Source organism: Glycine max, chromosome 20 (assembly GCF_000004515.6).
Source record: "Glycine max cultivar Williams 82 chromosome 20, Glycine_max_v4.0, whole genome shotgun sequence".
NCBI classification, from domain to species: Eukaryota; Viridiplantae; Streptophyta; class Magnoliopsida; order Fabales; family Fabaceae; genus Glycine; species Glycine max.
The window spans coordinates 19,473,307-19,500,028 of NC_038256.2; the positions used below are offsets into that span (position 1 = coordinate 19,473,307).

The 26,722-nt window shown below is 38.9% G+C and overlaps 1 protein-coding gene across 5 annotated transcripts; it reads right to left on the reverse strand.

The window, feature by feature from the left end:
- Nucleotides 1-593: 593 nt before the first annotated feature.
- LOC100811839 (transcriptional adapter ADA2) lies at nt 594-26,722 on the reverse strand. 5 transcript variants are annotated; one of them, XR_005890210.1, is made up of 12 exons: nt 26,564-26,722; nt 22,955-23,010; nt 22,700-22,878; nt 22,161-22,226; nt 21,908-22,033; nt 21,744-21,816; nt 21,321-21,381; nt 21,185-21,243; nt 21,016-21,093; nt 3,543-3,765; nt 949-1,004; nt 594-729 (listed from the first exon to the last, which is right to left on the reverse strand). XR_005890210.1 is itself a non-coding variant. In XM_006605527.3 (11 exons), the coding sequence occupies exons 1-11, from the start codon at nt 26,614-26,616 to the stop codon at nt 1,001-1,003; spliced, it is 978 nt and encodes a 325-aa protein (XP_006605590.1). In that variant the 5' UTR covers nt 26,617-26,720; the 3' UTR covers nt 594-1,000. The 5 variants fall into 5 exon arrangements, 2 of the variants coding, with proteins under 2 accessions (XP_006605590.1, XP_040869087.1); XR_003266057.2 differs by having other exon boundaries at nt 3,543-3,768; XR_003266056.2 differs by having other exon boundaries at nt 813-1,004; nt 3,543-3,768; nt 26,564-26,720.

The window sequence follows — 26,722 nt, forward strand, 5'->3', positions numbered from 1 at the left end:
CCTACAACTGTTGATTCAAACATGCCTCGACATGCAATGGTAGAATAAATTTACAATTCAACAAATATAATTTTTTTCTTACATTCTTCTAATATTTATTATTGACGTTGTTGTCAATGTCGTAGGCCGCTTGCCAAAAGATAGCAAAAAGCTTGGAACATATGATCAATATGAGGATGGTCACTGTTGGAACTGATGCATACACTCTGACTAAGCATTGTTTAAGATTAGCTAGGGGTGTCACCGAGCAAGGAAATGTTTATGTTTGCTTAAGACGAAGGAGGGATACACAGGACAGAGATGGTGGTGGACAGCGATGATGATAGTTAAGATTGACTGAGTACTGTAGGATATTTATATACAATATGATTGAACACTGTTTAATACTTTAATTATTTGATTGACTATGTATTTGACTGTGGTTAACATTTGCGTTTATTTTGTATTTGACTATTATGTTCGATCGAAAACATTGTGTTCATTATACAAATATGATTAGAAAGTGTTACATGCATTATCCATGTTGTCATAACTATGTAAGTTATTCAAACAATAACAAAATGTTCAATCTTCTCTTAAATCAACATGTTGTGTGATCAACCTCATGTAATTAGTATACTGGTACATTCAACTAATATAAGGAGTAGGCCACTGTTTTGCTTGATAATCACAATGTGTTGACCATAACAAAGTTGTTGACAACATGAGACAACCATTGCTTAGAAATACCTATTACAAAGACAAATACACATTCAAATGTTCATAACACATGTTATAAAAAAAATTAACAAACAGGATGGTCATTGCTATACCTGAACAAAATGATTGTCATGCACATGACCAATACATATAATTCAATGAACATAACTATCTCTCAGTAGTTGACTTCTAAGAGAGAAAAGTATCATGCTTTGTTGGAGAGAAAGAGAAACAAGGATGACGTTATACCTTGATGCAATCACATAACCCATATCAATAATATTCATCCACTTATCTGTGGTTACCTGCACGTAACAATTTTAATCAGTATTATTAAAAAAAACTATATTATCCATGAATACGTAACAAAAAAAACTTATATACCATGGATAATCCATCAACAAATAGTGACCACTTTAACTCCTCATATTTTTCTATGCCACCACGTGTTGGATCAAGTGGCCTCGGAATAATTAAGAAAGGGGGATTGAATTAATTATTAATCAACCTTTACTTATTAAAAATCTACCCTTTTTAGGCTTTTACTAAAATGTTAAGAAAGTAAAGAACAGAAATAGAAACTTAACCAAAAGTAAAAGCGATAATTAAAGTGCACAACGGAAATTAAAGAGTGTAGGTAAGAAGAAGACAAACACAAGAATTTTATACTGGTTCGGCAACAACCCATGCCTACATTCAGTCCCCAAGTGACCTGCGGTCCTTGAGATTTCTTTTCAACCTTGTAAAATCCTTTACAAGCAAAGATCCACAAGGGATGTACCATCCCTTGTTCTCTTTGAACAACCAAGTGGATGTACCCTCCACTTGAACTGATCCACAAGAGATGTACCCTCTCTTGTTCTCAGTCACAACAACCCAAGTAGATGTACCCTCTACTTGTACCACAAAGGATGTACCCTCCAATGTGTTAAGACAAAGTTCTCAGGCGGTTAGTCCTTCGAAACTTTGTGAAGGGGATACAAAAGATATCTCAAGCGGTTAGTCATTTGAAATCTTTTGTATAAGGGAAAGGGAAGAATGAAAAGAATTCTCAGACTGTGTCGTTTTGAATTCTTTGACAAGGGAGAAGGGAGACACAAAAGAATTCAGGCAGTTAGTCCTTTGTTCTTTTGGAAAAGGGAGAAGAGAGACACAAAAAGAATTTAGGCGGTTTGTCCTTGACGAATTCTTTTTGGCAAAGGGAGAAGAGAATAAAAGATATACCTGTGAATGCATTAGTTAGCCTGTTAATTCATTGGTGGGAAAAAGATGATCCCTTGAATTACCTGTAGTGTCATTAAATATTACCACTACTTTCTATGGGTATTTCTGGAATAAAATTTAAATTTATGATATTAATTAAAATTTAGTAACTTACCAACTTTTATTGGCTTTGATGAATTAGTTATTTATTTCTTATATAAAAGACCAAAGGGAGTAAAAGATTTAGAGAAGACTCGGAATCTGCTTGAGTGGGTAGCAGGAAAGGATTCAACAAGGACTGGTATCTGCTACACGTAAAAACTGGAGAATAGATAGCAAACATCTTCACAAAGGCACTTCATGGGACTAAGATCCAGTGCCCTAACAAGTAAGACATGATTCATGTGTGTGATCCAGCTTGACGTGGTGTCTTGAGAATCAATGTAAGTGGAGGGTAAAGTCCTTTGAACCATATAGTACTACCACTAGCCAAACTCACAGAATATAAATACAGAGATCACTCAAGCAGGGTACAGTTTCCCTTACAACTGGGCCACCGCTCTGTTTTCTTAGGATAGCATCTCTGAATGCCAAGCCCTTCTACCATTGTATTTAAGCTAAAGCCCTGTCCTTTCAACCTCTCTAACTATTTGTCCAAACTGTTGATACTGATACTCAATTGTAACTAACTGTCTATATTTACAAATTAACAAATCAAAATTGGTTTACCGTATGTTTGGATGGAGAAATTTAATAGGACAATTCAATTTTTTAAAGGATTTTAATTACTTTTCAATTAAATAAGATGTTTGGATAAAAATTTGAAAAGAAATTGAAATTTGAGTATTTTGATAAGGGATTTTAGTTTGAAGGAATTTAAATTGAAGCATTTGAAATTCTCAGAATTTAAAATTCTTTAGAATTTTAAATTTCCTCATCCAAACACACTTTTAATGTTTTCAGTGGTGTAAGAATTGGTATAACTACATCCCTCCTCTCTCTCTCTTGATCTATATATATTTCTAGCATTTATTAATTCCCAAAGAAGTTACATTTTTATATTTTGCTTGATTTTATTCCAAATTCCCATTATGAGCAGGTATGTGTTTTTTCCATGGTATGAAAATGAAAATTGCCGTGTGACCAACCATTTATTTCCACTTCTTTCTACAAAATTATCTCCCATTATTCAAACTTTGAAAATAATTCCCAAAAATAACCAAACATGCTTTTTAATTTACCAAGGAATAGCATTCCTAGTCAGAGTGTTTTTGGGAATGTAATTACTTAGGTTTTAATCATATACCTCAAAACAACCACCTAAATAAGAAATAGATAAAATAAAAACCAACGAGGATGCAATATTCAACTCATAATCAGGTAATCTTGAGGTAAAGATAAACTATTTTGGATGCTTAATCTTAAAATTACATAAGTGGAATAATTTAATGATCTTTTTTATAAACAAAGAATTTATTATGATAGAAGAGAAAAGTACAATCTATGACTAATTCAATAATTACAGAGAATTGACAACTATAATTTCTTCCAAGAGCATTTCTAAATAGTTAATTTGGTTTTCTTTTATACGGAAGAGTGAGAAGCTTTCTTTCTTCAACAAAAATATACGGTACACATACCTTTTTGAGTAGATATGGAGCACGTGCAGTTTCATTGCATATTCAGCTTTAGTATCAGTGTCCTTAAATTCCATATCAGCCAACACTTGTTCTGCATCATTGTCATATTCAACATCAAATTCTTCTCGCTTAAAACTGTATCCACTCAAATCTGTCATAGAAGGCCTATCTTCGCCTGATAATTTAGGTTTCTTCTCTCCAATGCTCCAATCTGCTCGAGACTCTACTAAACAAAATGCAACTTTCAACATGTTAATACATTGAACTTATATTCTTCAATTTCCCATCTGAGTAAGCAGATATAACACAAACTATTTCTTTGAAACTATGAAACATTTAAATATCGTATGACTTGAGCACCTGAATTATGCATGTAAAGATGTACGTGGGTTACTGTTAGCTGGCTCCATATTAAAAAGGCCATGTCAGAAAGCATAAGGGTGAGTAGATTCAGACCCTATTTGGTTAATATAATACCTGCCTCAAATTGTTAATAGAGTAATGTCGCCAATTACTGATATATGTTGGAATAACCACATGCATTTCATGTGTCACACATGGACTAGTTCCTACTATACTAGCCATGTAAATTGAATTATTCAATGTGGGTGTATCAGAATTAGAGAACTGAGTGAACAGAGAGAATAAGAGAAAACATTGAGAACAGAAAAGGGAAAAACTGATATTATTGATTCTGAAAAAGTTAGTTTTAATGCAGTTACAAAGGAGGTATTTATAAACCTCTAGACCTTGAAGCTAATCACAAACTAACTAACAACTAACTCAGAATTCTGTTAAACTAACAACTAACTAACAGAATTCTGTTAATGAAAGAAAAGTAGTTAGCTTATACTAACTGCCCTAACTGTCCTGCAATAACTGTTTGTAACCGTTATTTTTATACATTCATTCTAATACCCCTGCAAACTCAAGGAGAAGGTTTTTCTAAGTTGAAGGATCAGAGTAAAAAGCTTTTCTCTCATTTCTTGAATTCAAAATGGTACATATATATAGAGAGTACAAAAGAGAGAGAGAGAGAGGAGAGAGGCTATGACAGTGACAATGCACTGTTGCCTTCTGAAAAAGGCTACCAACTAAGTTACCAAACATGGCTAAACTACAAGGATATTCAACACTCCCCCTCAAGCTGGAGCATATAAATCATATGCACCAAGCTTGGTACATATAGTCTGAATTTTGGATCCTCTTAAGGACTTAGTCAAAATATCCGCTGGCTGATCATTAGAACCAATGAACTCAGTGACAATCTTCTTGGACAGAAGCTTCTCTCGAATGAAATGACAATCAATCTCTATATGCTTGGTCCTCTCATGGAAGACTGGGTTTGAGGCAATATGAAGAGCAGCCTGATTATCACAATACAATTTCATTTGCAACTCTTCATAAAACCTCAATTCTTGAAGAAATTGTTTGATCCACATGAGCTCACATGTAACCATAGCTATAGATCGATACTCAGCTTCTGCACTGGACCGAGCGACAACAGTTTGTTTCTTGCTTTTCCAAGAGATTAGATACACAATAACCTGATGTAGATCTCCTATCCATGGGACATCCAGCCCAATCAGCATCACAATATCCTGATAGTTGCGTACTACCCTTGTCTTCATACAACAACCCTTGTCCAGGAGCTTTCTTAACATACCTCAGAATACGCATGACAGCATTCCAATGGTCCAAATGAGGATTCTGCATAAATTGGCTAACCACTCCCACAACAAAGGAGATATCAGGTCTAGTGATGGTAAGGTAAATGAGTTTTCCCACAAGCCTCCTATATCTCTCGGGGTCAGGATAAGCTTCACTTTGATCTGCCATGAGCTTCAGATTTCAACAGGTCTTCTTCTAAAATATCAAGAGCATACCTCCTCTGAGAAATCACAATACCATCTCCTGATTGAGCCACTTCAATACCAAGGAAATACTTCAAAGATCCCAGATCTTTGGTCTGGAAATGACTGAATAAGTGCTCTTTCAGCTGGACAATCTTAGTAGTATCATTCCCTGTAATCACTATATCATCAACATAGACCATTAGATAGACACATTTTCCAGGAGATATATGATAGTAAAATACAGAGTGATCAGCTTCACTTCGTTTTAGTCCAAACATTTGAACAACATGACTAAATTTACCAAACCATGCTCGAGGAGATTGTTTCAACCCATAAAGAGATCGACGAAGCTTACACACAAGGTCATACTCTCCCTGAGCAACAAACCCAGGCGGTTGCTCCATATAAATATCCTCCTCAAGATCACCGTGGAGGAAGGCATTCTTAATATTAAGCTGAGGAAGGGGCCAGTGACGGATGGCCGCCATAGCAAGAAACAAACGAACGGTGGTGAGCTTGGCTACAGGAGAGAAAGTATCACAGTAATCAATGCCATATACCTGTGTGTAGCCCTTAGCTACCAAGCGAGCCTTAAGCCGATCAACCTTACCATTGGGTCCAACTTTAACAGTGTAGACCCATCTGCAACCCACGGTCATCTTACCAGGAGGGAGAGGAACGAGCTCCCAAGTACCATTATTTTCAAGAGCCTACATTTCATCAACCATAGCTTGTCTCCAGCCAGGATGATCAAGTGTCTCACGAACAGTGGAAGGAACAGTAAGGGAAGACAAGGAGAAAATAAAAGAACTATATGAAGGAGACAAACGGTGATAACTTAAGAAATTATAAATAGGATGAGGATTACGAGTAGAGCGAGTACCTTTCCTGATGGCAATGGGTCAATGTGAGTCAGAATGAGAAGGAGAAGTGAAAGACGAGGAAGGATCCATGAGTGGAGGACTGGTTGAAGAAGAACGAGGATCATGAGGAGAGGCTTCAGGTACTGGAGATCCAATCTGTCTTGTCCTGGGTAGATCGGTAACCAGAGGTGGAGAGACAACTTCAGGTGAATTTGGTGAGGGAGATGGGACAACACGGACATTATGGTCTGAGTTATCTAGAGGACAAGGAGAAGAGATAGGAAGAACCTCCTGGAGAGACGAAGAGTGGTCCACGGAGGATGAGAATAAGGGTGTGTCTTCAAAAAAGGTGACATCTGCAGACATATAGTACTGTCTCATGGTGGGAGAGTAGCATTTGTAATCTTTTTGAAGATGAGAATAACCCAAAAAGACACATTTGACTGACCTTGCAGAAAGTTTGTCTAAACCAGGAGACAAATCATGGACAAAGCAAGTACAACCAAACACTTTAAGAGAGACATGAAATAGTGGATCATGAGGAAAGACAATTGAGTGAGGGATTTGATTTTCAAGAGAAGAAGAGGGCATCCTATTGATTAGGAAACAAGCAGTAAGCACCGCATCTCCCCAATGATGTGTAGGAACATTCGAATTTAGCATTAGGGAACGTGCAGTTTCAAGAAGATGTCGATTCTTCCTTTCTGCTATACCATTTTGTTGTGGTGTGTGTGGACTGATGTATAATACCTTTGGAAGACAAAACAGAAGAAAGATCATGAGAGAAATACTCTTTAGCATTATCACTTCTAAAAATTTTGATTGTTTTTCCAAATTGATTCTCAATCTCATTGTAGAATGATACGAATATAAGCAAAAGTTCAGATCTGTCTTTCATTAAATAAACCCAAGTACATCTGGAGAATTCATCAATAAAGGTTACAAAATATCAAAAACCAAAAGATGTGACACGACTTGGTCCCCAAATATTAGAATGAATGGTAGAAAAAGCCGAGTCACATCTTTTTACAGTTTGAGGAAATGACGACCTGACATGTTTTCCTAGTTGACAAGACTCACAATCTAAGACTCAAAGATTCTTAAGACTAGGAACCATAATCTTCAATTTTGGTAAACTTGGGTGACCCAGACGATCATGCAAAAGTTTGGGTCTCGAGATAGCAAAACAAGACCCAGGTGGACTGGATTCCAAGTAATAAAGCCCTCGTGATTCATATCCTTCTCCAATCAGTCGCCCCGTCCCATGTTCCTGAATAACAAAAGAATTGACAGTAAAGGTTACTAAACAATTTAGCGAACAAGTTAATTGACTTAATGAGATTAGATTATAGGGACACTGGGGAAGAAATAGAACAGAATTTAATTTCAAAGAGGGAGACAGTGAATCTTGACCACTTCCTTGAGAAGCTACCTTGGAGCCATTAACTACAGTAACGAGGTGAGGAATTTTTGGAAGAGAAAAGGATGAGAAGGAGGACTTATTACCAGAAATATGATCAGAGGCACCTGAGTCGAGTATCCAAGGGCTGTGACCTTCAATAAATTGAGAGATACACGCTGTTGAAAAACATGGTACAGACGAGGGTTGTGCTTGATTGCTGGGCTTCTCGGATTTGAGCTTCAAATACTCCTGATACTCCTCATCAGAGAATCTGGACTCTGCTTTCTCTGATTTAGAAACCTGTGCGACCTTGTCAGGAAACCCATGTAATGAATAGCAACTCTCTTGGGTGTGACCTATCCTCTTGCAATAGGTGCAATGAGGACGTCCACCCCTTCCACCGCGACCTCCTCTACTATTGCGGCCGCTTCCTCTCCCTCGAGACGCAACCATGGCTGATGTCTCACACTCCATCAGTAGGATTCTCATCCTTCAATAAATGAGGCACGCGGAGAAGTCTAGTGATGAGGGAATCCATTGATGGAATCTGGTCCCCAGCAAGTACTTGATCACGCACATGATCAAAGTCTGAATGTAAGCTCCTCAAAATAAGAACCATGTAGAACTTGTCAAGCTTCCTATTCACTTCTTCCAATGAATCAGCTACAAGGAACTTTCTCAGTTCTTCCACGGCAGCCTGAGCCTTACCCACATGAGCGATCATGTCATGACTGATTTTCTTGAGGGCTGTAACTTTCATGGTTGCATCAAACAAGCTTTGGATATCATTGGCAAAGATTTCCAGGACTTTCTTCCAAAAAGAGCGACACGATTTAAATGATCGGAGGATCTCCAAGATATTCGGCTCAACTGATTGCCATAACATGGCACATAGTTGATAGTCAAGCTTCTCCCATTTAGGTCTTTTATCAACTGAAACAGAATCAGAGGTTTTCTCCAAGTGGTCATGGTGTCCTTGACCAAGGAACCACAACTCCACGGAAGTAGACCACGAAGGGTAGTTTTTCCAGTTCAGCTTTGCAATGGTGATAGTTGGGGTCCCGGAAAACAAAAAAACAGGTCCAGAGGAGGCCATTTAAGAGCCAAACAGCAAACCCTAACACACAAGAGAGGAAAACACACAAGAGCTGACCAAACGGCTTGCCGGAAGCGGGAGGTGAAGCCCGAAACAGACCCAGGAGGCGACGACGAAGCTGCCGGGACCGGAAGGGGCAGCTTCCGACGCCGGCACGGCGGCGGGTGAGCTGTACACGCCGGAAGTCGCGCGAGGAAGAAGCGGCGCGTGGAGGCATGTGCGGCGGTCTACGGCGGCGCGAGTTGCAGGGTTGGATTTCGCTTTTCGAGGCGATCTGAACCCTGGTCTCGTCGGAGAAAACCGCCGGAGATGACGGCGGCCGGCGGCGGCGGCAACCCACTCGGATTCCAAGTTGAAGGACCAGAATAAAAAGTTTTTCTCTCATTTCTTGAATTCAAAATGGTACATATATAGAGTACAAAAGAGAGAGAGAGAGAGAGGAGAGAGGCTATGACAGAGACAATGCACTATTGCCTTCTGAAAAAGGCTACCAAGTTACCAAGCATGGCTAAACTACAAGGATATTCAACATTCTACAAGAGAATGTTTCACATTGAGTTTGTCCCTTAGTATTTCAAATCTTGTTGAGGCAAGTGGCTTGGTTAAGACATCTGCCCATTGATCTAAGGCAGGAAGATGCACAACTGAGAGTTGTTTAGCCAAAACTTGTTCACTTACAAAAAAGACATCAATTTCCATATTCTTGGTTCTACTATGGAACACTGGATTGTGAGCTATGGACACTACACTTTGATTATCACAGTAAATCACAGGAGTTTGAAAAGAAACATGTAATTCTGTTAGAAGGGTTCGAATCCAGGTTAATTCAGTAGATGTTTGGGCCAAGCTTCGATATTCAGCTTCAGTGCTGAACCTTGCCGTGATTTCTGCTTCCTCGACCACCAGGATATCAAGTTTGAGCCTAGAAAGATAGCTGCTCCTGATGTGGAATGTCTGTCATCAATATCTGATGCCCAATCAGCATCACAGAAAGCATAGAGTGCCATAGGTTTTTGAAACAGAAGCAGGTTGAAGGAATAAACCATGAAATATAGTACCCTTGAGATATCTTAATATCCTTTTGACCACAGCCCAGTGAGAATCGAATGGATTAGCCATATACTAACAAATCTTATTAACAACATAACTAATCTCAGGTCTTGTAAGGGTAGCATAATGCAGGGCACCCACTACTAACATATAGAGAGTTGGATCATGAAATAGATCAGCTCCATGTTGGGACAATTTGCAGTTTGTAACCATAGGAGTAGAGATAGAGTGTGCCTCAGCCATTTGAGTTTTATGAAGTAGATACATACTTGCTTTGTGACAGCAAAATAGACCTGTTAGCGAGATACTTAATCTCCAGCCCCAAGAAATAGTCTAAGTGACCTAGCAGTTTGAGAGAAAAGGTTGTATTCAATTTCAAAGTTAACTGTTGAATGAGAGAGTTAGAACTTCCTGTGATGATGATATCAACTACATAAACTAGAATGTAGACAGTGTGCTGTTGATGTATATAAATAAACAAAGAGGGATCACACTTGCTTCCTACAAACCCAATCTGTATTAGTGTTGACCTTAACCTTTGAAACCACTGCCTTGAGCTTGCTTTAACCCATAGAGAGCCATGTTAAGTTTACAAACCAAGGATTTTCCTTCAACTTCAAAACCTGCAGGTTGAGTCATATAAACAGTCTCCTCAAGTGATCCATTTAGAAATGCATTGTTGACATCAAGCTGAAATAGGTCCCAGCCTTGTGAGAGAGCAAGAGTTAGAACTACTCTAATTGTAACTGGTTTTACCACAGGAGAAAATATTTCATGAAAGTCAAAGCCATGAACTTGATGAAATCCCTTAGCAACTAGTCTAGCTTTGTACGTATTGATTGAACCATCAGCATTTTCTTTTATTCTAAAGACCCACTTGAATCCAATAGCTTGTCTACCAGTTGGTAATGGAACTAAGTCCCAAGTTCTATTTCTCATTAGAACATTATACTCCTCCTACATAGCTGCAAACCATTCTGAACTTTTCAGGGCCTACTTTACACTTTTAGATTCAGAATGAGTGAGAAATAATGAAGGATGCAGCCTAGGATTGTGTATTCCAGATTAGCTTGCATAGGATGAGTGTTAATGGGAATTAGAGTTGATGCAGACACAGATTTACTATGAGAAGTATTTGATGATTAGGGATGAGTGGGAGAGGGTGAAGTTGGTATAGATTCACTAGATGACACTATATTGGATGATTGAGGATGAGGGGAAGTGGATTCAGATGAGGTTTGATTTAAGGCAGTAGCAAAGAAACCAAGAGGAACAGAGGGAGCTGAAAGGGAACTAGAGAAAGGTATTTGGGAAAGTGAAGGTGTAGAGGCTGAAACAGGAAGAGATAGGTCAAGATTGAGGTTGAAATAGGAAGTAATATTCTGTGTTGAACTAAAGGAAGAGGAAAACAGATCTAAATATGGAAACCTCAACTCATTAAACAAAACATCCTTAGAAATATAAATTCTACCAGTTGAAGACAGACATTTGTAGCCTTTATGTGAAGAGGAGTATCCCAAGAAAACACACTCTTGAGACCTGAAATCTAGTTTGTGAGTATGATAGGATTTCAACAGAGGAAAGCATGCACAGCCAAAAGTTTTAAGAAAGTGAAAATCGGGCTCTTTGTTAAAAAGAGTGACAAATGGAATAGCAAAGTTGAGTGATGCAGTGGGTAACCTATTAATCAAATAGACTGCAGTGACAAAAGCATAATCCCAAAACTGTAGAGGTAGAGTTTCATGATGAAGTAATGTGAGTCCTAGATCAACTATATGCCTATGTTTCCTTTCAACTGCACCATTTTGATGATGAGTGTGTGAGCAGATTAACCTATGCAAAATGCCATAGGAAGCTCATAAAGCAGAGAAGGGTCTATATTCACCACCCCAATCAGATTGAACACTTTTTATTTTAGTGTTAAGTTGAAGTTCAACTGATAACTTGAAAGTTTGAAAAACAGACAGTTTCAGCTTTGGTTTTAATAGGAAATATCCAAGTATATCGTGAAAAGGCATCAATAAATGATACATAATATTTGAAACCAGAGTAGGAGGTTAAATGAGAAGGCCCCCATAAATCTGTAAAGACAAGTTCTAAAGGAGAATAAACTGAAGTGGAAGCATGGGAAGACAGCCTATGAGATTTTCCCACACAACAAGAGGCACAAAAATCTGAAATCACTTTATTAGATGATGAAATGTTACACTGATCAAGAACAAGTTTTAGTACATGACTATTAGGGTGTCCTAACCTAAATAGACTCCATCTTCCAGATCCATCTCAATTGAATTCTTCCTTCTTTTCCCTAACGCCATCCTGAGAAAAACTTTGAATTAGCATCCCCTTTCAGCTGAATCCACCATGAGTTTGACGGGGGAATGACAGTGTACGCACTGGGTTCTACCTAGTTGCTCTCTGTTCAATTTTCTATTTTAACTAACTAACTAAAAGTTTGTTAACAAGGATATACCAAATAGATGTAGAATGAGAGAGAGAGAGAGAGGGGGGGGGGGGGAGAGAGAGAGAGGCGAGAGAGGGTAGAACGAGAGAAAGAGTATGCCTGAGAGGGAGTTTACGAAGGAGAGTTCATGTCAGTGTAAGAGGGAGTGGCCGAGGCAGGGGAAGAGGGCGCTTTCGAGGGAGAGGAAAGGAAAAAGAAGTCCAGGCTCATTATCCAGCTTATGATGGGCTCAATGGGGAGAAGTACATTGCAAGAGATAGGAGAAGAGACACTGCATATGGTGAAAGTAGGGGCCATACAGAGAGCGGGAGGGCATCTTATGAGGTGGATAACAGCCCTACTAGAACTGATGAAGGGTGGGTGGAAGTATCCCATAGGAGGAAGAAGAAAACAGCTGTAGTCAGAGGACCTTCTGTGCCTGATCAGAGTCATAGGCAACATAGGAGAGGTTCATGGAGAGATAAGGAGGATGTCACCTCCTTTTACTTCTCAAGATTCCCTGATGAGGTGAATGAGAAGGATTTATGGCAGATTTTCCAAAGGTGGGGTAAGGTGTGGGAGGTGTTCATTCATAAAGCTAAAAACAAGGCAGGCCATAGGTTCGGATTTGTCAGGTATAAGGAGATTCAAGATGTGCAGAAGTTGGAAAGACAGTTGGATAATAGCATTTTTCTTGGTGGGATCAAAATGTTTGTCAATCAACCAAAGTTTGCAAGGAATAACGTGAATAGGGGCCAACTGCATCGTACTCTCACACATGGAAAGGAGAATATGCAAGAGGTGGACAAAGGTGGTCAGAAAACACATGACACGGGCGGAAGACCTCGGTCCTATGTTGAGGTGGCTAGGGGGGTACTACCATCAGTGGATAATTTGTCTAACCGGAACGTGGCTGTCCAAGGTGACAACAGCCTCGTCCTGAAACCTGTCTTTTTGACTTCAACCAACGAACACAAAGAATGGGTTCAGAAGGCGTGGGTGGGCAGATTGAAGAATAGGGGTATGTTTGAAAGAGTGAAGGAGGAGCTCATATGGGTTTTAGACCCCGACATCAATCCTTGCTATTGGGTTGATGATTGGGTTATATTACCCAATCTCGAAGACGATAAGGCGATCCATTTAGTGAATGAGGAAAGGACGAAGGGTTCCACACCTCTACTGGACCTCCAGAAATGGTCCCCACATATACGTCCGACACACAGGCTGGCCTGGGTCCTGCTATGGGGCTTACCACCAACGGTATGGGAAGCAGTTTATATGGAGAAGGTCGTGGCGGAGCTTGGGGAGCTGATAGAGGTTGATGAAATGGTTGAGGAACGTCGGAGGATGGACGTGGCGAGAATCTTGATTAGGACGAAACTCAGGCCGGGCATTGCCATGACGGTCACAGCTGTCATTGATGGAGTGGACGTCGTTATCCACATCGTCGAAGACATGCATGGGTTTGGTACGAAGACGAAGCCCAAGCAATCACTCACGTGGTACCCACCATCACCCCTGTCGACCGAGCCAAACACCCCCATCACATACGTAGCTCGAACCCCAGGGGTTGATACCGAGGGAGCTTCGTCGAACGGCGGGTCACAAGGCTCCGACGGTGGGTTTTCCGGACGCTGGTGCCGTTCCCAGTCGTTCCTTGCGGGTCGGGTCAAACGGACCCAATCTACCCACGACTACCACATGGCGTGGTCCGATGCTGACAAATCCGACGTGGCCCAACCGCATGGCGACACCAAAGGAGTGGAGGACCAAAGCCCTAAGAATCACAGCAACGGTCATCTTCGTCAGGAAAGGAAAATTTTAAAAGCCCTGTCCCACAGTGGGGACTGCGTTGACATGCAAAAGGAAATTCTACCTTTGACCTTAAAGGGCGCAGAGGATGAGCAGATAGAAGAAGCTATTGCGGTGGCAGACTTTGATCAGAACCAAAAAGTTGCTGAGGAACAGAAAGAAGACACGGATGTGGCCTTGTCTGGCCCCACAGTGGGTATTATGGAGGGAGAAAAGCAACCTATAGCCCCTTTAGAGGAACAGCTAGCCTGTAGCAGAGGTCAAGTTAATAACCTGGGACTTTCAACCCCTTTACCCGCAGGTCTTTATCATTTTCAAAATGAAGTGGGGGATTTGGGCCATCAACCAACAGGCCCAACTAATTCTGGTACCAAAGTCTATGTTAGAAGAAAGGATTTTAAGGATTCCAAATCTGTGGCTCTTTCTGCTCTGCACCCCCCCAAAGTTTTAGACTCTCAGCCGCACGAGCCTAGTTCGAAAGCTGATGTAAAGGATCCAGGTACTAATATCTGCAAGCAGCTTTCCTTGGAAGATCAAATAGCTCTAGTCAGCGACATGGGCCTTAGTTATGGCCTGGAAGCCCAGATGATTAAGGAGATGATGCTTCACATGGAGCAGAGAGATAACTCTGTGGCAGTGCAGAAGGGTATTAAGAATCACCAATAATGATTATCCTATCATACAATATTAGAGGCTTGGGAAGGGGGATTAAATGGACAGCTATAAGGAGACTCAATTTTATTCATAAGACTGACCTTGTGTGTATCCAAGAAACAAAAAGGGAGCTCTTTGATAAATCTATTTGCCAGTCAATGTGGGGGGATTCCACTGTCTCTTGGGATAGTGTCCCCTCTATTCAAGCCGCTAGTGGTCTTCTATGCTTGTGGAATAATTCAGTTTTCCATGTGGAAAGGAGTATAAAAGGAAATAGATTCTTATGTTTAGAGGGAAAATGGAAGAGTGAAGACCAGAGACTTTTCATAGTCAATGTCTATGCCCCTTGTGATCTAGCTGGGAAGAGAAATCTGTGGGAGGAGTTACTTCAGCTGAAAGAGTCCAATCTTGATGGTGCTTGGTGTTTCCTTGGAGACTTTAATAGCATTAGGAACCAGGAGGAGCGTATTGGTGTATCTCATAGGACAGCAGAAAATTCTGATACTTCAGAATTTAATGCTTGGATTTCTGACATGGATCTTCATGAAATCAGAGGTTTTGGGGGCAAATTCACTTGGTTCAGGCCCAACGGATCTGTCAAGAGCAGACTTGATAGATTCCTTGTTTCAGACCATTGGTTACATCTTTGGCCTGACACCTCTCAGCATGTTCTCCATAGAGACTATTCAGATCATTGCCCTGTCATTCTGAAAACTCAGCTAATTGATTGGGGTCCTAAGCCTTTTAGGGTGGTGGATTCCTGGCTCAACCAAAAAGGGTATCAAAAGATGGTGAAGGAGGCTTGGACTAAGGACCAGCAGGGTGGATGGGGGGGTATAGCTCTTAAAAATAAGTTGAGAAATCTCAGAAACAGCATCAAGCAGTGGAGCTTAATTAATGCTGATGCTAATATTGCCAAAATCCAGAGTCTGAAGCAGGATCTTAATCAATTGGAAACTTCAGCTGGTGATAGACCTTTATCAGAAGCTGAAGTCCAAGCCAAGAAATCCATTCAACTACAGATGTGGGAGGCCTCCAATGCTTATGAATCCCTCTTGAGACAGAAATCTAGAGAGAAGTGGATTAAGGAAGGGGATAGTAATTCAGCTTACTTTCACAGAGTTATAAACTTTAGAAGAAATTTCAATGCCTTTCAGGGTCTTTTCATTGATGGAGATTGGGTCCAACAGCCTAACATAGTCAAGGAGGAAGTCCATAAATTCTTTCTTCATAGATTTACTGAAGATAAGCATTTCAGACCTACTCAAGATAGAGTCTTTTTCCAATCCATTGATCAGAATCAGAGGGAGGAGCTCACAGCCCCTTTTTTTGACCAAGAAATTAAAGAGGCTGTGTGGAGTTGTGGAGGTGATAAATCCCCGGGGCCCGATGGCTTTAACTTCAATTTTATTAAGGCATTTTGGAAAGTTCTGAAGGCTGATTTCAGGAGATTTGTGGATGAATTCCACTTTCATGGGAGTTTCCCTAGAGGCAGCAACGCTTCTTTCATGGCTCTTATTCCTAAAACTAGCCATCCTCGATCCTTAAATGATTACCGGCCCATTTCTCTCATTGGGTGTATGTACAAAGTCATAGCTAAGCTTTTGGCAAATAGGTTGAAGGGAGTTATTTCTGGTATTGTTGATGAAAGGCAATCAGCCTTCATAAAAAATAGACATATCCTCCATGGGATTATCATTCTTAATGAAGTGGTTGAGGAAGCGTTGAAGACAAAGCACCCAGTCATGGTTTTCAAAGTGGATTTTGAAAAGGCCTATGACACTGTATCTTGGTCCTTCTTGGATTATATGCTATCCAGATTAGGCTTCTGTTCTAAATGGAGACAATGGATTGCTGCCTACCTTCAATCAGCAACCATTTCCATTTTAGTTAATGGTAGTCCTACTAAAGAGTTTGCCCCTACTCGTGGTTTGCGTCAAGGAGACCCCCTAGCGCCATTGCTTTTCAATATAGTGGGGGAGGGTCTCACTGGATTGATGAGAGAGGCCATCCGAAAAAACCTCTATAGTAGCTACTGTGTTGGGAGTCATAAGGAGCCTATTAATATCCTTCAATATGCTGATGATACTGTTTTTATTGGGGAAGCTTCTTGGGAAAATGTTCTGGCCATGAAGGCAATGCTTAGAGGATTTGAGATGGCTTCTGGCCTGAAAATTAATTATGCCAAAAGTCAATTCGGGATTTATGGGGATTCTGTTAGTTGGGCTCATGAAGCTGCTCAGCTGTTGAATTGTAGGCAGATGGGTGTTCCTTTTCATTATTTGGGTATTCCTATTGCTGTAAAATCTTCAAGTCAGATGGTGTGGGAGCCGTTGATTAGTAAATTTGAATCTAAACTCTCTAAATGGAATCAGAAAAGCTTATCTATGGCTGGCAGGGTTACCTTGATAAACTCTGTCCTAAATGCTTTACCAATCTACCTCCTCTCTTTCTTTAAACTTCCTCAAAGAATAGCTGATAGATTGATCTCTATGCAGAGGAATTTCATGTGGGGAGGGGTCCTTGACCAAAGGAAGATACCTTGGGTCAAGTGGGATACCATTTGTCTCAACAAGAAGGAAGGGGGACTGGGTATTAAGAACCTGGTCAGGTTCAACGTTGCTCTGATGGGAAGATGGATTTGGGAATTATATTATAACCAGAATCAGCCCTGGGTTAGAGTTCTCAATTCCAAATACGGGGGTTGGTCAGCTTTGCAGAATCAGAAAGCTCATTGCAGGGATTCTCATTGGTGGAAAGACCTTAGGAGAATATATCAGCACAATGACTTCAAGATTATCCATCAGAACATGGCTTGGAAGGTTGGTTGTGGGGATAAAATTAGATTTTGGAAAGATATTTGGTTTGGGGAGGAAAGCACTCTGCAACAGAAATACCCTCAGCTTTTTCTAATTAGTAAGCAGCAGAATGATCTTATCTCCACCATGGGTAGCTTCTCCCAGAATAATTGGAGATGGGATCTGAAATGGAGGAGGCATCTATTCCAGCATGAGGAAGATGTGGCTGTCGCTTTTATGGAAGACATTTCTGCTTATACCCTTCAGAGTCACTTGAATGATAAGCTGATGTGGAAAGTTGATCCTAGTGGGATGTACTCTACTAGGTCTGCATATAGGCTTCTATCAAATCAATACAGATCTGCTCCAAATGGGATGAATTTCCAGATTATTTGGAAGCTGAAGATACCCCCAAAGGCGGCCATCTTCACCTGGAGGCTTCTCAAAGATAGGCTCCCCACTAGAGCTAATCTCCATAGAAGAAATGTGGAGCTGCAGGATACTACCTGCCCTCTCTGTCATAGTGAGCAGGAGGAGGCAGGTCATATTTTTTTCCACTGCAGTTTCACAATTGGCTTGTGGTGGGAATCCTTGAGGTGGATCCAGGTTATTGGAGCCCTCCCCTATTCTCCAGCAAGTCATTTCAGTCTTTTGTGTGAAGGTTTTGTTGCAGGAAGAAATCAGAATACATGGTGTGGATGGTGGATTGCCTTAACTTATGCCATATGGAAGCATAGGAACTTGCTCATTTTTCAGTACATTCCTTTTGTTAGCTCCAAAGTTATGGATGATGCTTTATTCTTGGCTTGGTCCTGGTCTAAAGCTAGAGATAAAGCCTTTAATATCCCTTATAATCACTGGTCATCCAATCTAATGGAGGCCTTTGTTTAATCTGGGTTTTATCCTTTCGTTGGGTTTTGTGTTGGGATCTTGTATGCTTTTTGGGAGGCTGGCAGCACTGCTGCCTTGTGTATGCTTATCATCAGTACCCCTGGTACTGTATTCTCTTATTAATAATACTATATATTTCTGCCTTCCAAAAAAAAAAAAAAGGGTGTCCTAACCTAGCATGCCAAAGGTTAACAGTGCTAGGAGATGAAAAACCAGAACTAGATGTAACAATAGACTCTTTATTAGCAGTAGAAGATGTTGATAATAGCTGAGGTCTGTGATCCTGGAGTTTGATGTTATGAAAAGAATAGAGACCATTAGCACCCACAGCACCTTGAAGGAGCACTTTATTGGTCCCTTGTGATTTGACAAGGCATAAGTGAGGGTTAAATTCAAAGAAAACAGCATTATCTTTAGCAAACTAACTAACACTTAACAAATTTTTCAAAATGGAAGGAACATGTAATAGCTTATTAAGTTTGAAAGTAATATGAGAGTCATTAGGAAACAAAAATGATGAAGAACCAATGTTGGAAATACTCAAACCTTCACCATTTCCAATAAAGATTTGGTCAGGTCCATCAAAATGTGACAGCTATTTGATATGCTGCGATTCACCAGTTACATGAAAACTAGCTCAAGAATCTGGAATCCATGTTGAACTAGCTTGACCATTACCCTGAGGTGTCGAATTGGTAAGCATCACACTAGGCTGGCTGGAGGACTGAGTAACTGGTTTAAAGTTAGGATTAATCCAAGTGTTTGAGGTCCTACCTGAGGCAATCGAATAAGGAATTGGTTGGAGAGTAGTTGGATCAACAAAGGTGAGTGACTCATGAGGTAGAAAATTCATATCAGAATGAAAGTGGCACACATTAGCAGTGTGACCATACTTGAGGCAGATTTGACACTAGAAGTTAGCAAATCTACCTCCACCGTGGCCTTTTCCAGAACCACCACGACCACCACCTCAATCAAATGAAGTATTACGACCACCGTTACTTCTACCATAACCTCCTCTAGAGCCACCAGAATCATTACCTTTATATGAGCTTCCATACGAATAACCTTGAGTGTAATTCAGGGATGGAGACGCAAGCATCCGAGAGTCTCGATTCTACCGAACAAGGCGAGTTTCGTGGCCATAAAGCAAAGCCTCAATCTCTGCAATGGATGGCGTACCTTTCTTGCTTTCAATCACAAAAACTACTGGTGCATAGTCCGAAGGTTTCAAGAATAGCATCGACATGCTCCTCATGCCGTACTGGAACTCTAACGCCTGCAAGCTCGTTGACGTAGCCTTTGATTTTGTGAAGGTACTCATCCAATGTTTTCCCTTTGAGTGAGACAGCACGCATCACGGTCCGTAATTGTTGTGCTCAAGACTTGGTGTGAAGGCTGAAATACTCGTGAATCTTCTCCCATACCTGATAGGAGTGATTCGAGCCTAGCACACGAGAAAGGACAGACTTCAAGAGTGTTGACTAAAGCCAAACAAGCAACGTTTGGTCCTGCACTTCCTAGGCTTCGTATTCAGGATTAACACGATCCATGATTGAATCATCTTTTGTGAGAAATTGAGGCGGAATGACTGGATTAACCACAAACCTCTGCAGCTTATGCAATTTAATGACTGGTTCGACATGTTGTCGCCAGTGTAGATAGTTGGAATCATCCAATTTCTCAGCTATTGTTGTCGGAAATGAATGTGAACTGAAAACTTGAGATGCGGAAGCCATGGATGTGAAGGTGCAGCTCGATAAATTGAAGAGAAGAACTTTTACAAAGAAACAAGCTCTGATACCATATCAGAATTAGAGAACTAAGTAAACAGAGAGAATAAGAGAAAACATTGAGAATAGAAAAGGGAAAAACTGATATTATTGATTCTGAAAAAGTTAGTTTTAATGCAGTTATGAAGGAGGTATTTATAAACCTCTAGACCTTGAAGCTAATCACAAACTAACTAACAACTGACTAACAATTCTGTTAAACTAACTAACATACCTTCCACCTTAACAACTAACTAGCATACCTAGGCAAACCCTTGTCTCAAACACCTACCAACATAATCTCCATATTTCCCTTTCTGTACAACCCTAATTTCGAACAAATTCCTGAGCTGCATCACTGAGCTTCAAGGCCAAAGGGTTATTGTGTGCATGGAAGCATTAGAGATATAAAATCATGGATGCTTCTTCAGCTTACAACTAAACTTTCAAGCCCAAAGCATTAATAGGTGTGTATAAGATTTTGTTATCCAATTAGGGATGAAATATTTTCCTAATTGTTGAAAGATTGGTGACATGAAAATGTTCAGTCATCAAATAATGACCAATATATCCTAGAAACAAAGTCTCCTAATTGCTTTGATCTCATAAATTATCACCCAATGAACAAATTATGCAATAAAAATCTTTTAAGATAATTGATGTTCTAGAAATATTTTCTGAACATGAAGTCTAAAGTAGGGGTTTTCTCATTAAAAATTTCTAAACTAGCCAATGTTTACATTCTGTCAAGGCCAATAAACATATCAAAAGAAATGCTAACCCAAAAAACAAAATAAAGAGGCAGTATCTTTCATGGCATTCTTCAGAAAACATACCTTCCACCTTAACTCCACCATTATTTTGGATCACGTTGGATGCCTTCTTAATTGTACTTGGGTAAGCTTTGCCACATGCTGAACCCATATCATGCATATAAATTACACTCAATAAGAATTTCAGTACAAAATGGCAAAAGCAGACTTTTCTCATGCTATATGATTGTACCTGAGGTTAACCTAGACATAGTTTGATTATTGATTTCTGCATTCTTTGATTCTTCATAGCTGAGATGTTATGCCAAAGAATTAGCAGAATCATAAATGATCAATTCAAATAATCATAGTTAATGGGTGAACTGTACTTTATTCGATCAGTGAACAAAGCTTCTTCTTTCAGAGTAAGCTCTGCAGTCAGAGAAAATTCTGCAAGAATAACATGTAATGGGTTTAATAATGTGGAACTTTAGGTTTAAAAATGACCAAACACATGTAATGGGCAATGAAGTTGGCATTACAAATTTACAAAAAAAAAAGGATAGAATTCTCTTCCGTAGAAGGTTTCTCCTCCTACTATTTAAGCTAAGCACCTCACTTTTCAAATAAAATCACCTAACTAATTGTATACCTACTTTGTAATTGTAATTATCTATAATACTTCCTGAATCTTATCAATTCAACCAGTTGGTTACATACTACGTATGTAAATTCATGGACTGAAACAAACTAATCAAGTCTCGCATGCAAAACCTCGAAAAGTTATGATTTTAGTTCATTGAGAAAGAAACCTTTCTTGGCTTCATGTCCCTTCGCCATGGCACAGAGTTCCACTTTGTTCTTCCCCATAACATGAGACAAATCCTGGGTATGCATATGAACAATTACACTGTGGATTCAAATGATGGTTGCATGTATACTATTAATTAATGACATAGTTCTCAAATAGTCTTACAGGGAGAGGAAAACATGGCGAATTCATATATACAGCATTATAGTGGTCAATACATTGAGATTTGGTTTTTGTTCCAACATATTCTGCAACTTCATTCCAATTCCCAAATCCATACGTTTCAATGCCCTATAACAAAAATTCATTTAGAAACACAAATTTTGATAACAAGTAATAAGAAAAGTATACATAATTTAACGTGTAATGCAACAGAAAAAAACAAAATAGAGGTGTTCCCCATCCTCAAATCTCATACCTCTAGAAGTAACAACTCTTCATCTGCATTCCAATCTGTACATATAAGTGGAAAAGATAGATTATCCTATACCAAAAAAGAAAAGGCTTGAAACTTAAATTAATACATTAATATATTAACCATGAACATGGATGCAAATATGCTGGAAACTTCATTCACAATGAAATTTTATTACTTTTATCTCAAAAAGTACAGAACTCTCATTCAGCTTTTATCTTCTTGGGAAGGCCAAAAAGCAAAGAAAAAGGAAAGAAAGATCATGTGCATTCTCAGAACAAAGTTAAGAAAAGCATCCTTCATGTGAGAAGCAATAAATTAGAATAGCTGAATGGGGCACAGACAAGAAGTCAGCAACAGCCAATTCCGACCCATTTAGAAAAATATTTCAAAGGAAAGAAATTGCTATATCATTATGCAATAATGCACAAAATTTACAGATAATTAAAACAAGCACTAATTAAGTAATTATTCAACAAATTATTAACAATCTAATTTACTCTACAATAAATATATAACGCTGCAATCCATGGAAGGTTTACCATAATCCGATATGGATGATTGCTTTTGTGAGGTGTCACCTCAGCACCAACAGAGAAGCACTCTAAGCAGAGGTCAAAATCTTGACAGACAGCACACTTGATGCGAATCTTCCCCGAAATATCTTTGTTACAATAATTGCAGTGATAGAGAGATACCTTGCTAGTAGTTACTCCTTGGCCTACCACATTTAGTGTTAAAGAAAATGTTAATGGACCTTTTGGAGGGAAGGCAGGTATGGGTTGATAAAAAATCACCTGTAGGTAAGGTTTCTGAATTTTCTACATTCAGAGCAGCCTTTTTTCTCTTTGATCTAAAAACAGAAAGCAATGAAAGAAACAACATTACAACACGAGTAATTAAAAAATAATATGTAGCAGCTAGCAAGAAGCATTCAAGAAGAATTTCAATGCATACAAGGACATGCCCACAAACCAAAATCTACAACAAAATAAAATCATTAAAGGACAAGAAAAAATTATAAATTTATCTTTCATATGAGAAAAAAAACGGATTGTAGAACTCTTGAGTTTTGTTTTTCCTTATTTCCATCTTCAAACCTGAAAACAACCACCTTATTGACAAAATCATTTTAAGACTCCCTTGCATCCAAAATGTTGATCCTGTGCTCATGTACTCCTAAATATCTTCCTTAAATATATGCTTGCCAATATGTTTTGCCACAAAATGTTTTCTTGCCTAAATATTAACAACCTTTAAATACATAGATGGAATTTTCTTCGCAATTAAATACCTAAATGCAAGCCCAAAATTTAACATTTTTCATATTATAGTGAAGTAGAGGCCTGAGTCACATACAAAACAAAGAGAAAATTCATTATGATCAATAAAAGTTATAAGTAGTCACTCCACACTCAAACCTTAATCCCTAATTCCCTATACACCCAAATCCTCTTCATCACTTATATTTTGTACATTTTAAAACTTATAAACCAAGTCCCTCCACTCCTGCCACATATCTCCTGTTAAGATTCATGAGGAGAGAAAGAGAGAATATCTGAGAACGAGTTTTGTAAGAAAAAACTGTTTCTATATTCAGAAAAATTTATTACAGTAATGAGAAACAATATTTATATTGCTAGAAAACAGAAGAAAATGCAATTCAGTTGAACTAATCTGAAACTACCTAGCTAACAACTGACTGAGCAATCTAAACCAGAGGGCTTTGGCTACACAGCCACAAGTACAACCAACTTTACATTAACGGAAAACATGAGGTACACCAGTATATCTATATTTTTTTAGCATAACAGTATATCTCTAATATCCCCCCCCCCCCCCCCCTCTTAAACTCAGGGTGGACGACTGAGGGCGTTCTTTCCAAACACCATGAGTTTATTCTGAGAGCTTCAAGCCATACTGACTGATTACAGAGCTTTGGTGAGAGAATCTGCCCACTGGTCTTGAGCTGCAAAACAGCAGACTATTAAGCTTTTTTCAGCCCCTTTTCTCCATTGAATATTAAATTAAAATCATACTCTCTCATCCTGTCCCCTAAAATATGATCTGTGGCTGCAGAATCAAAGATCCACTCTCCAGTTTTATGCTTAGACAAGAAAGTAAAGTGTTCATTACCTTCGTGAGCAAGTTTATTGTAGAAAAGCTTTTCTCTGAATGGGACTAGCAAGTTTGAATAAGAATTCTATACTTGGTGTACCTGACTAGAAGTATAATCTCATGACTGCCAATAATTAACCAAAGATCTTAATTCTGCTTTTAAGATTTGACTTCAGGGATGATGAATTGGCAGTGCTAAGGAACACAGTGGTCTTTACAATGTTTCTAATTCCCCCTCAAGGCTTGGTCATCCTCAAAATGTCTCCAATCCACAATTAAAAATTCCAATGTCCTTCTATGGCACAAAAGTCTTGGTCATCTTAGTTTTGGTTACCTGAAATACTTGTATCCAGATTTATTAATCAATAAAGATATTTCTTCTTTTAGTTGGGAACAATGTCTCCTTGCTAAAAGAATCACAAAAAATTATCCACCACATCCTTCATGAATCAAAACCTTTCCATGTTATCCATGCTGACATTAATAGGGACCCTCTCAAGTTCCAACACTATTTGGGGCTCCATGGTTCTTTTCAGGTGACCATACTCATGTTTGTTGGGTGTATCTTTTAGAAGAAAAATTTAAAACTAGCAGTCTAGCACTATTTTTAAACAGTTTCATAAACTTGACATCAATAGTTTTCAATCATTTATTCATTTATTTGTACCAGCAATGGAAGGGAATCTTTCTCAAGAATATCTTTTTCATAACCTTGTCACCAATAGTTTTCAATCATTTATTCACTTATTTGTAATGGCAATGGAAGGGAATCTTTCTCTCATGACATCAATGATTACTTATCTAAACATGGCATCTTTCACCAAAGTTCATGCAATCATAAACCTCAACAAAATGGCATCACTGAAAGAAATTGGCATATTCTTGAGCTTATTCATGTTCACCTCAAATGTTCCAAACCACTTCAGGTGGGTTCCCCTACAAACCTCTTCATTTCTTGACTTATCGTAAATATTTGAAAAAGGCCTTTCAGTTAGTCAAAAAATTCGAATCTCTTCCACCAAATATATTTGATTGTACTGTCTTCAATCAAACTCTAGTCCTACATGGGAAAAACTTGATCCTAGGTCCCATAAACATGCATTCCTTGGTTATTCTTCCACACATTTAAAGCATGACGGAAACTTCAAATTTCATAAGTCAGTAATTGAAAATGGGACATTTACAGATTTACCCTTACTACATTCGAACTAAATTACAGGAAATAGATGAGCTCAGAAATGCCTTGTTGAAAATCTGAGTTTAAGTCTAATGTTGGCAAGGTGGGAATGACTATATCTATTCGCCAGCTTGAAAGGAAGTGCCAAAAATCAACCCCTAAATTTTAGGAGAATCACAGCAGCATCTCATTAATTGAAAAGATTACAATCAACTATTCTATTTTTATTTCATTGCTGTAATTTTGGGATCCCTGGTAAATTCTAGGAATACTTGAACCCCTAGCTTTCCACTCCTTTCATGATAATAATTATTAATTTCTATTTTTTAAATAGATTGTCCCTCCTGACATAGGGTCAAAGATCCGCCACCAAATCCATTGATGAAATAATTTTTTCATACTTTGCTCATAGAAACTATCTCATAACCTCCCAGTCACTCCTTATTCACTATTATAAACATCATCATATAATTCTCTCAATTCAGAAATGAAAACCAAAACCAAACCCTCTACTTCAATCTCCAAATCCACCATTCAAACAAACCCTAAGAATCTCAAACAATAATGTTCCATTCAAACAAAATTGTTCATGTGAACATATAAAACCACCAAGTAGTAGTACTCTTATGTACAAAACATACCATGCCATTGACTCCAATGATAAAAGAAATCAGCATGAGTATAACATTAACGAGAGGCAGAAAAGCACCTTCCATAACACATAAACTCCCAAGTCCAATGAAGTCAACAAGTCAGTGAAAAAGTTGAACATTGTAAACCCTTAATTTACTTAATTTCCCTTGACCCTCAAGCTTAATTAATTTCACAGTAGCAAAGTCCAAAAGCAAAAATTGAAACAAAAGAAAAAAGGCATGGCACAAGTATATCATTAACGAGAGGCAGAAAATCACGTTCCATAACACACGACATGACATGACACCTCCAAAGTCCAATGAAGTCAAGTAAGTGAAAAACTCGAACATTCAGAAGATTATAAACCCTTAATCAATTAAATTTCATTAGCCCCGAAGCTTTAATTAATTAATGTCACGGTAGCAAAGTCCAAACGCGGAAATTGAAAGAAAAGCGCTTCTGGCAATCGGAAACAAACCTGTGGTTTGGGTCATCGTCAGCGGAGCGCAACGCAACTCTGGACCGACCCATTTCTCCCCCTCTGAAACTGAAGCCTTGCCGCCAAACAATATTGTTTATGGAACGGCCCTTCCAATAATTTCTTTTTTAAACTTTTTTGGTTCTTATACTTTTTTAA